The following is an 11,793-nucleotide window of genomic DNA, read 5'->3' as shown; positions in this document are numbered from 1 at the left end:
TAGCTCCTCCATTGGGGGCCCTGTGTTCCATCCAATATCTGACTGTGAGCATCCACTTCTGTGTTTGTCAGGCACTGGCATAGCCTCACAAAAGCCTGCTTAGCAAAATCTTGCTGGCATGTGCAATAGTGTCTGGGTTCAGTCTGTGCTCTTAACCACTAAGCCAGCTCTCCAGCCCCATTATTTTATTATTATTATTATTATTATTATTATTATTATTATTATTATTTTATTTAATTCTTTTTTGTGGGCGGATCGAACCGATGCCTCACTCATGCTAAACAAGTCTCGGCACTGAGCTGCGAACCCAGTTGCCTTGAGTTTTATTCAGCCTTGTCCGGCGTTCATGTAGACGGCATAATAACTGTAATAGCATACTAACTCAGTGATTGCTGAGTGTGCCGTTAGAGACCCCCTTCTAAATGTGCCACACCTCTATAACCCCCGTGACAAATGTGCAAGGGCAGGAACCAATATTTACAAGACCTTATAAGGGAGGAAACAGAGGTGCAGTTTGAGTAACGTGGCGTAGTAGTTCATGTAAAAAGAATGGATGGAACCAGGTATGATGGTACATCCTGTAATCCCAGCATTCCAGAGGCTGGGCAGAAGGATTCAGACCTAAAAGCCAGCCAGAGCTTCTTAGCAAAAAAAAATGCTGTCTCAGAAAAACATACACACAAAAGAATAAAATAAAATAAAAGATAGGAATTTAGGTATTTCTAACTGTCTGGCTCTATTGTTAGGCTAGTCATTATTAAAACCCACCACAACCACCATTTATGGTGTGCCAAGAACTATGCTAAATCCTCTTTATAAATCACTTTGATTCCTCCTAAGGTTAACATGCTAAGCAGATATCAGCTCCATCTTATAAATGGAGAAACCTAGGCTCTGAGCACTAACCTGATTTGCTCAGGCTCTGGCAGCTGGTAAGAGGTAGGTCTCAATGGGTCTCAACCATAAAGGGAACATTTGACAAAGCTGGGCTGGGTCAAACAGCACCTCAGAATCTCAGGGGCGCCCGAGGATCTCAGTTCCCTTCCTCTTTGTTTTCAGAATATTCTAAGCCAGACAGAGGAGGGGTCCAGTCGTCAGGAGAATGCCCAGAAGGCCCTGGGTGCTGTGAGCAAGGTGGGCAGAAGGGAAGCTGCGGAGGGAAGAGGTGCCAAGTGGCAGAGGGGAAGTAGGAGGGAATATGCTGCGATGGGTGACTGGGTGCTTCTCACCAGATCATTGAGCGCTGCAGCGCTGAGGTGGGGCGCATGAAGCAGACGGAAGAGCTGATCCGGCTCACCCAAAGGTTGCGCTTCCACAAAGTCAAGGTCAGTCCAGCCCAGACTCTCCATTTAGCCTTTCCTCACCAGGCTACCCTGAGTCTAGAGCATCTCTCTCTCTCTATCTCTCTCTCTCTTTTTTTTCTCCCAGGCTCTACCCCTAGTCTCCTGGTCAAGGCGCCTGGAATTGCAGGGGGAGCTGACCGAGCTGGGGTGTCGGAGGGGGGGTGTGCTCTTCACCTCCCGTCCACGCTTCACTCCCCTCTGCCTGCTGCTCTTCAGTGACCTGCTGCTTATCACTCAGCCCAAGAGGTGGGTCCTGCGTGTGAGGGGAGGGAGCCTGAGCCGGGAGTGGGGAAGAGGCGTTTAGCAGGACCCCTGCTCTCCTCTGAACGCCCTCTTCCCTGGGCAGTGGGCAGCGGCTGCAGGTTCTGGACTATGCCCATCGCTCCCTGGTGCAGGCCCAGCAGGTTCCTGACCCATCTGGACCCCCTACTTTCCGCCTCTCACTTCTCAGCAACCACCAGGGCCGCCCCACCCACAGGCTACTCCAAGCGGCCTCACTGTGAGTCACGTCTATAGAAAGCACTCTTGGGGGCTGGGGATGTGGCTTAGTTGTAGAGAGCTTGCCAAGAGCGTGCCTGAGACCCGGAATTCAATCCTCAGCAGCCAAAGAAACCAAACCAGTATGGTAGCCTTACCTTTATTATCTGAGCGCTGGGAAGACAGGGATAGGCAGGAGGACCATGAATTTGAAGCCAGCTTGGGCAGCCTTGTCAAAACAAGCAAAGGAACAAGCCACTCTTAGGACCCTCAGACTCTGTATTCTATTTCTTTCCTCTCTGCTTCTCTTGCTTACCAGGAGCGTCTCTTAGGCCAACCATGAATCCTCCCCACCCCCTCTGTTCACCACTAGGTCAGACATGCAGCGCTGGCTGGGAGCCTTTCCCACCCCAGGTCCCCTTCCCTGTTCCCCAGACACCATCTATGAGGACTGTGGTAAGCATCTCTCGAAGGGAGGAGGGAACGAAATGTGAGTCTAAGGGGAATATGGGATGACAACTAAAAAGAGCGAGGGGTCCAACTGACCCACATTTCACCAGAGTGTTCCCAGGAGCTATGTTCAGAGCCATCCACACCTTCCAAGACTGAGGGGCCAAGTCTGGAGTCCAAGGCCCCCCGAAAGCATCTGCACAAGAATCCAGAAGGTGAGCAAGCCTTTCGTCTACTCTTTCAGCAAGTATTTATTGAACAGCATGAGCCAAACACACGATGTGTCACTGCTCTGCTCTGTATGATTTTTTTCCCGTTCCGGAAGTGCTGGGATCAAGTCCTTGCCTGACACAGGATGGGCAGATGCTGCACTAATGAGCCACAGGCTGGCTCTGGGGTGTGCGCACTAATGAAAAGCAGACGGTAAAGGTTAAGTGAGCCCGGTGTGGTGCTGCCGATGCTGTCTCTGATTCTAGCACTTGGGAGGCAGAGGCAATCAAATCTGTGGGAGTTCAAGGCCAGCCTGGTCTAAATAGTGAGTTTCAGGCTAGCCAGGGCTACATAGTAAGACCCTTTCTTCTTCTTCTTCTTCTTCTTCTTCTTCTTCTTCTTCTTCTTCTTCTTCTTCTTCTTCTTCTTCTTCTTCTTCTTCTTCTTCTTCTTCTTCTTCNCTTCTTCTTCTTCTTCTTCTTCTTCTTCTTCTTCTTCTTCTTCTTCTTCTTCTTCTTCTTCTTCTTCTTCTTCTTCTTCTTCTTCTTCTTCTTCTTTTGTTTTTCAAGATGCAGTTTCTCTCTAGCTCTGGCTGTCCTGGAACCTGCTCTGTAGACAAGGCTAACCTCGAACTCTGAAATCTACATGCCTCTGCCTCCCAAGTGCTAGGATGGAAGGCATGTGCTTCCACTGCCTGGCTGAGACTCTTTCTCAAAAAACAAACAAAAAACCAATAATGGCCAATACTGTAGCTCTGCTGTTTCAGTACTGGGGAGGTTGAGGCAAGAGGATCAATATTTGATTGGGTTGCATAGTGAATTTCTGAAACAGCCAGAAGTAGATAGCAAGATACTGTCTCAAGCAAAACAAATCTAGAATAAATAAAAATTACATGTAGTTACATGTAGTATGTTAGAAGGGGACGGATGCAATGGGACAAAAGATGGAGATGAGTAAGGGAGGCGGAGATTCTAAGGTTCCATGGGATCTTACATAATCAGGGGAGATAGACGTACCAGGAGGTAGAGTGGGTTTGACAGAGGTGACCAACCTAGGCATTCAGGGTCTGGAGGAAGAGTGGACCAGCAGGAGGGCACAAGCAGGGCAAACGCCTAGTCCCAGCTGTGCAATAGGAACTGTCAGGAGGCCAGTGTGCCCAGACTGACCCAGAGAAGGGAATGATGGAAGCAAACGAGGTCACGGAGATAACAAAGACCTTGCAGTCCTTGCCAGGATTCTTTCTTCAGATTGATTTTTCTTTTTTCTTTTCTTTTTTTTTTTTTTTAAGATTTATCTATTTTATTGTTTTATGTGCATGAGTGTTTTGCCTGTATGTATGTCTGTGCACATGTGTGTGCCTGGTGTGCCTGCTGAGGTCAGAAGAGGGCACTGGATCCCTTGGCACTGGGGTTTCAGATGGTTGTGGGTCACCACGTAGGGGATGGGAATCAAACCTGAGTCCTCTGGAAGAGCTCCAATTTCTCCTAACCGCTGAGCCAGCTCTCAAGCTTAGAAGTTCTTCCGGTTGAGTGATGTGAGCAGTCACTGCAGGACCCAGCAGAGAACTGACACAGACCCTCACGGATTCTGATATCCTTTCCAGGAGCACTAGTGACTGAAGTTGAATGCTCTGGTCTTTGTCACTAATCCCCTGAGACCTGAGGATTCCCCTCCCTCATCCCCATCACCTGACCTCGGTCCTGCTCCACACAAATCTTTCTCCCCTCCTCAGGTTGGCTTAAGGGGCTTCCTGGAGCTTTCCCTGCCCAACTGGTGTGTGAAGTCACAGGAGAACATGAGAGGAGGAAGCATCTTCGCCAGCATCAGAAGCTCCTTGAGGCTATAGGACCCTCTTCAGGCACTCCTGACACCCCTCAACCTTAAGGCAGGCTAGGGAGGAGCACAGAATGGGATACTGGCAGCAGCATGGGGAACAAAAAGTCAACCCATCCATCTGTCCAACCATCCATCTGTCCAACCATCCATCCGTCCGTCCATCTACTTGCTGTCAGTGGAAACACTACCTCTAGAGGCAACCAATAGGGATAGAACAGCTAATGAAACAAGACCATCTGAGCCCACAACGAGGAAGAATAGGGATGGCTCGAATGTGTTGCCAATGGAGACAGGCTAAGTACAGAATGGCCAAGGCTGAGGCCATGGCCAGAGGGTATCACAGTATGTCCACAACCAAGGAAGATGAAGCAGGGGCATTGCATTGAGAAATGGCGTCATTAAAGTAGTCCCATAGACAAAAGGGATGGGATGGCACCATCCAGCCAAAGAAGATGGTGATTTGGGCCCAAGAGACCAGTAGTCACCGTTGTTGGTTTTACAGACGCCACTGGTCCTACTTTTTGAGTGTAGGAAGTATTAAATTAATCTAATACTTCTGTTTTGGGGCTACTTTCTCTGCCCATTTTAAACCACATCCTTTCTTCTAGAAGAATCCAGAGTGCATCTCAGAGAATATGAGTGCATGTGTGTTCATGTATATATGTATCTAGGAAGGCAACTGTGCTGAATGTGGTGGGTGTGTGTGTGTGAGAGAGAGAGGGAGAGAGAGAGAGAGAGAGAGGGGGAGAGAGAGAGAAAGAACACGCACCTCTCCCTTCTCCTGTCGATGACTGAATCCTTTCCTCTATCATCTCACATTTATCCTCTTATTTTCTCCAAAAAAGCCATATGTCCTGAGAACTAAAAAAAGAGTTCTGAACATATGTTGCCCAAAGACTGGGATCGTGAATGTGAGCCATAGATTCAGGGTCTCCGGGGTATCTCTGGGTTCTATGACAGTTGAAGGCTAGTATTATGAAGCAGCTGGTGGCCCCGCAAGGAAGGCACTGAGGACTAAGCTGCTAGAATTTGAAATCCTCTGCAGTCTGTGGACCTCTTCCTATCCCAGGCATTGACCTCTGTGATCCGTGTCTGCTCTGTGTCATCTCTGGACTTGAATTGTCATCATGATGTCAGCCAGCCTCAGCCTCAGCTTCAGCTTCAGCCTCAGGCTACAGAACAAGTTGGGTCCCGGGTCAGCTGGCAACCATCCTGATCTTCTATCCTGATCCTCTCAGAAGCAGAAGGCCGAACTCAGGAGGGAGTAGAGAGCTGATGGTGTTACTCAGACTCAACCATGGTTTCTGCTAGAGAACCTGCCCTGTGTGATGCTGGAGAGGTGAAGGCCAAGACAATAGAATAGACAATTGTTGGGCTTGGGGCCCAGACCTGGGCAAAGGCTTTCTAAGTCTTCAGGACTGTGCAATACTGTTCCTTCGTGTATGACAACCTGCCCAGATGGGGACTGCCTAGGTGACTATGGGAGGGGTAATGACTCTGGGGACTTGAAGGCAGAAGGGCACTTTGCGTGTCCACAGCTTTCATCCAGCAAAGTGCCAGCCACATGGGAAACCCTCAATAAATGTTGCTGGAAAGAGCAGTGGTTATAAAACAAACACAGATTTATGTGGGGGTCGGGTACTGGATGCACCAGTGCCTAGAACAGGTGTGGGCTCCACTGGATGTAGAGCTTAGAGGGCAGGTACTAGGCCTGCCTGGAGTGTGTCAGCTCCTGCACAGCTTCTTAGGGGAGCCATGTTTGAAGTGGACCGCAGGCGCTGCAGCTGGGGTTGTTGGAGGCTGAGGAAGAAGGCAGGGCAGGGTCACTGTGGTTGGAGCTGGTTAGAGGGTACAGTACAAGGTCAAGGGAACAGAGTCAACAGCAAAGACCTTCACTGACCAGTCAAGTGTCTGTCTGATTCCAATCTGTGCCTGCTCATTGACCACCTCTTATGTGCCAGGCACAGTTCTGGGAGACGAAAAAGACAGTGTAAAAAACGTCCTTCAAAAAAAAAAAAAAGTGTCCTTCACCTTAGGGGGCCTATACTGGTTTGAGTGTAGGACAAAGTGTTACAAAGAAGATACACTCTCCAAAGGCTGTGACAGATCGGTGTGGAGTGAGCGAGCCAGGGAGACCCTGGAGGAGATGACATCTGACCCAGGTGACAAGAAAGAAGCAGCTGTGGAATGTGACAAGGGGACTGTGGGCCAGGAGTTGTAGGTGGCAGCAGTGGAGACAGACCTGGTTGGTGTATCTACCCTGATTCTTGGTGGGCGTTCCTTTCCACCAAGCTCCCCCTTTGTCTCTAAAAACATTGCTTTTTGTTGTTGTTGTTTTTTGAGAGGGTTTCTCTGTATAGCCCTGGCTGTCCTGGAACTCACTTTGTAGAATCTGCCTGCCTCTGCCTCCCGAGTGATGGGATTAAAGGCATGCACCACCATGCCGGCCAAAAAACATTGTTTTTTGAGACATGGTCTTACTGCATAGCCCAGGTTGGCCTCAGACTCTTTCAATCCTCCTGTCTCCAACTCCCAACTGCTGATGTTATAGGCATGAGCCGCCATATCAGAGAGAACCCTTCCCCTCTTTAACATGAGATACAAACTTGGGGCTGGCAAGATGACTCAGCAGGCAGAGATGCTTGCCACCCAGCCTGACACCCTGAGCCCAACCCCCAGAACCTATATGGTTTCCTATAGCTTAAGCTTCAGGTCTCCTGACTTGCACTGGAGGACCCTAGAAGTGGAGTCACATGGGCATATGTTTCTGCAAGATTTATAAAAGTCAGGGCAGGTTTGGTAGCTCATGCCTGAAATCTTAGGATGTGAGAGCCCGAGGCAGGAGGAGTGCCAGTGGGGATGGTTGTGTCTGCCTGCCTTTAATCCCAGCACTAGCGAGGCAGAGACAGAAGGATCTCTGTGAGTTTGAGGCCACTTTGGTATGAATAGAGAATACCAGGTCAGCCCATGGACACAGTGAGACCCTGACCCCCTAAAGCAAAGAAACAAAACAAAACAAAAAACTATTAGTTATTGAGGTCCAACTTAAGGAAGTCAAGTTGAGGAAACGTTTAGTTTTATGGTGAGTATGGTAAGTAGACTTCACTGATTCCTAGCTCTGGCTACCCATGCCTTTATACAGCCATATTGCCTTTTGAATAGGCATGTAGTGTCAAGTGTGTGTGGGTTTGTGTGTGTGCATGCAGACCAGCTGGCCTCAAACTTTCTGTGAGGTTGGCCTTGAACTCGGGATCTTTTTGCCCCCATCTCACAAGTGCTGGGTTCCGGACCTGCACTGCCACACGCAGCTCGGTGATTAGGATCTCAGGAATGGCTAAAGTGATAAGCCGCATGGTTGTTGATGGGTTAGCTGGAGAATGATGGATTTGGGAGTAGTCTCTTTTCCTGTTGAGTCTCCGCAGGAGAACCTGGAGCCTGAGCTGGCTGCTGGACTCTGCTGGACATAGCTAGGGCTATTTAGAGCTGTGTAAAGGCTCAGATCTTATTTGTTTTGTGCATCTGAATCTGAGTAGAGGCTCAGGAAGGCTCTGACCCTCTGCTTTCACCTTCTGAATATGGGGATTTCATGCCTGTGCCACCATATCCCACAAATTTGGCTCTTAAATGTCCCCTGAAGGGCATGGATTGAAGGCTTAGTCAAGGTTAGCTGGTGGGAGAAAGCTTTAGAAAGTGGAACCTAATAGAAGTTAGGGCACTGGGCTGGAGAGATGGCTTAGCCGTTAAGAGCACTGACTGAGGGCTGGTGAGATGGCTCAGTGGGTAAGAACACTGACTCTTCTTCTGAAGGTCCTGAGTTCAAATTCCAGCAACCACATGGTGGCTCACAACCATCCATAATGAGATCTGAGGCCCTCTTCTGGGGTGTCTGAAGACATAAATAAATAAATAAATAAATAAATAAAGCTTTCCTTAAAAGTTGGTTGCTGGGGTTGTACCATGGGAAGCCAAGCAAGGCAGGTCAATCACAGAATTGCTCTAAAGTAACCAAGTCTGTTTTCTTGGTAAACTATAAACAGATAAAACCAGCTAAGGCAATCTGTGGGGTAGAATGACCCGCACCAGGAATGTGCTTAACTTTTCCTTCGGTTTGAGGTAAACCAAGTACATCTGATCTTGAGTGAAACACTTTGTCCTAACCAAAGGTCACACCCTTCCTCACAGTGATCTGCTTATTTTAGCTACTACTCAGAATCTGATTCTGTCAGCAAATCTTCCCTACCTCCCAATAAATTCCGCTGTGGACAGACTTAAATCTGTTGAATAAAATATTATATAGATCCTGGCAGCGGGCAGCGGGTTTGCTACACGCCTCAACGCTTTACATTCGAGAATGGAAGACACACGCGCACAGCCTATTTTGACATGACTCAATCAGCTCTATCCTGGGCCACTGCCCAACCTCCACGAAGTTAATCCACCTCCTGCCAATAATCCCGAGTTATTACTTACTAAACTCTAAATTCTATCTTGGCTGCTCTGGGCCCAGAATCCTTTCCCTCTTCCACAATCTCCTGCTATAGTGGATCTCCTCCCTTTCTCTCTCTTGCCAATCCCAAGCCCAGGAATCCTAAAGTCCCTGCCCAGAAACATACCACTTTTTAAAATACATAGAGACACGACTTCATGTGGGCATGGGAATGCAATTTACTTGTGGGTTTTTTGTTGTTGTTGTTGTTTTGTTTTTTTCGATACAGGGTTTCTCTGTGTAGCCCTGGCTGTCCTGGAACTCACTNTGTAGACCAGGCTGGCCTCNAACTCAGAAATCNGCCTGCCTCTGCCTCCCAAGTGCTGGGATTAAANGCACGCGCCACCACTGCCCAGCAAGGTTTGGCACTTTTATACCTATGTCATTATGTTACTATTGCCTGGAATCTGGGGGAGATTTATATTATTCATATTATTTGCGACTGGACCAGTGTGGGCTGCATCTTCCACTAAGCTCACCTCAGATGTCTCCACTTTATTTTATGCAACAATTTGTATATAATCTCATTTTTGTTTGTCTCCAAGGCGACTCTCCCATCACCATTTCTGAAAGAGTATTGTGAACCATTTAAAAAAACATTTGTGCAATATTTCTACAAATACTCGAATTAGATCTGAAACTGCCAAGCTCACTTTCTGAGTGGGCCATGCAGAAGACAAGTTTTAGCATAATGTCACATCTGTAAGTCAGTTTGTGGTCAGATCCTCCAGTTACTGAGATTTGACTCTGTGGGGATACACAGTTGAAGCCAGAACACTGGAATCCTCTTTCTAGGAAATTATATTACCGTCTTGCTTAGACAACAAGGGACGGTCTCCCTGATGACTTGCTACTGGCTGAAGATGAGGGTGGCCTTGATTGTGGCTGGGCTGAGCTGACCAAGGGTTTCTCTGTGTAGCCCTGGCCGTCCTGGAATCTACTTTGTAGACCAGGCTGGCCTCGAACTCAGAAATCTGCCTGCCTCTGCCTCCCAGTGCTGGGATTAAAGGTGTGCGCCACCACGCCCAACCCATGAATCTTTAAACAAGAACTAAAGGGTAGATTGTATACTACTCCACGTATAATGACCTGTCAGCCCGTCGCCCAACTCTGGAGATCTAAGGAAGGCCTGGCATGCTGGGCTTGTTCCCTGAATCTGTAGTCTAGTGAGCTTCTTTGGGAAGTGTTGAGGTCTTCAGATGGGAAGCTGGATGCCATCTCAGTGCTGTGTAAGGCCATGGAGGAAGCTTTTGTCATTTCCTTGGCTCTCTTCCTACTCTGGGTGAGACTTTCCCATTTCCTGGGTCAGCCTTAAATTATAAACCTCATCCCTGGCCTTGAACTCAGATATCCACCTGCCTCTGCCTCATGAGTACTGGGAGTAAAGGCGTGCGCCACCACCACCTGGCATAACTCATCTTTAAAAAATACGTTTTATGTGCTGTTATTGGAAGGGGCACTGTGTGGAAGTCGTGGGACATCTTTGTGGAGTCAGTTCTCAGCTCTCAGCTTTAAGTAGGTTCTGGGGGTCAAAGTCAGGCTGCCAGGCTCGCACCTCTAACACCTTTAATAACTTAGCTCTCTTTCCAGCTAGGTTTTTTTTTTTCTTTTTTTGGGGAGAGAGGGGGGGGTGGGATGGGGGATGGGTCTAGACAGGGTTTCTCTGTATAGTCCTGGCTGTCCTGGAGCTCATTCTATAGATCAGGCTGGCCTTGATTAGTTTTCATCTTAACTTTTGAATTAGAACCTTCACTCCACTATGATTCCAGTGCAGAGCCACAAAACAGATTCCTGTTCCCACTTACTGGGACTCGGTTCCTGCCCGGGTGTCTCCTCTGTGAGATTGGTACATCCATGGGTCCTTTAGGGTCTGGAGGCCTCACATTGCCTCTTTGCTATGTTCAGGTCATGAGACTATTCTAGAAAACAGCCTCATTTCCCGTCTGCCTCGATGTGCCGCCATCATTCTCACCAAGGCTGCGCAGTGGGCTACCCAACTTGGAGGCTGCTGTGTTTGCTGCGTTGTCTTGAATGCATCTTCCGATCTTTGTCTGTCTGTTGACGCTGAGTGGAAACCCATCATACAGTGTTTACCTTATGTATTGTGACTACGTAAACATTCCACTGCTGAAGCTGGAAGCCCCTAAAAACTACACTTCCTTTCTTGAACTGTCCTTTTTATTTCCTACCTCCTCCCCCACACACACTTCAGTCTGTAGACCAGGCTGGCCTCCAGTTCACAGAGATCCGCCCTCCTCTTCCTCCCAAGGGCTGGGATGAGAGGTGTGTAGAAACACACCTGAATTTTTCTGTAACTTTGGAAAGCCCCGAACTCATTACATGCTTGGGATCATCTTGACCTCTTGGTGGCCTGGCTTCATCTTCCAACTGTTGGATGGCAGGTGTATTCTTGGCTTAAACTAGTTTCAGTTTTCTTTTGAAAAGTAATTCTAAAAAAATTTTAAATTACATTTCTCTCTCTCCCTCTTTCTCTCTTCCTCTCTCTCTCCCTCTCTCTTTCCCTCGCTCCTTCTCCCTCTCCCCCCCCTCTCTGTTAGACTGATAATTTTTCAGAGTCCTTTATTTTTTAAGATGGGCCATGCAGATCAAAATCAGGTCTCTAGGCTTGGCAATGCCTTTGCACACTGAGCCATCTTGCTGGCCCACTGAACAACAATTATTTAAATTAAAAAAAAAAATGGGGGTTGGAGAGATGACTCAGCGGTTAAGAGCACTGACTGCGCTTCCAAAGGTCATGAGTTCGAATCCCAGCAACCACATGGTGGCTCACAACCATCTGTAATGAGATCTGACGCCCTCTTTAGGTGTGTCTGAAGACAGCTACAGTGTACTTAGATATAATAATAAGTAAATCTTAAAAAAAAAAAAATGTGGGGCTGGAGAGATGGCTCAGCAGTTAAGAGCACTGACTGCTCTTTCAGAGGTCCTGAGTTCAATTCCCAGCAACCACATGGTGGCTCACAACCATCT

The 11,793-nt window shown here is 48.0% G+C and overlaps 1 protein-coding gene across 6 annotated transcripts in view; it reads left to right on the top strand.

Moving 5' to 3' along the window:
- Arhgef15 (Rho guanine nucleotide exchange factor 15) overlaps positions 1-5,916 on the top strand; it is a 14,807-nt gene extending 8,891 nt beyond the window's left edge. For 2 of the 6 annotated variants that reach the window (XM_029546526.1, XM_029546525.1), the window contains 7 exons: positions 1,060-1,134; positions 1,233-1,325; positions 1,429-1,589; positions 1,690-1,842; positions 2,194-2,276; positions 2,381-2,485; positions 4,213-5,911. In XM_029546526.1, the coding sequence (XP_029402386.1) occupies positions 1,060-1,134; positions 1,233-1,325; positions 1,429-1,589; positions 1,690-1,842; positions 2,194-2,276; positions 2,381-2,485; positions 4,213-4,364 (822 nt within the window). In that variant the 3' untranslated portion in view covers positions 4,365-5,911. Of the gene's footprint in view, positions 1-1,059; positions 1,135-1,232; positions 1,326-1,428; positions 1,590-1,689; positions 1,843-2,193; positions 2,277-2,380; positions 2,486-4,212 lie in introns of all 6 variants that reach the window. The other 4 variants (XM_021212644.2, XM_029546527.1, XM_029546529.1 and 1 more) reach the window with 4 other exon arrangements.
- The last annotated feature ends 5,877 nt before the right edge of the window (positions 5,917-11,793 follow it).

The sequence above is a fragment of the Mus pahari genome, chromosome 14 (genome assembly GCF_900095145.1).
Source record: "Mus pahari chromosome 14, PAHARI_EIJ_v1.1, whole genome shotgun sequence".
NCBI classification, from domain to species: Eukaryota; Metazoa; Chordata; class Mammalia; order Rodentia; family Muridae; genus Mus; species Mus pahari.
This window is presented reverse-complemented; position numbering and strand designations above follow the sequence as displayed.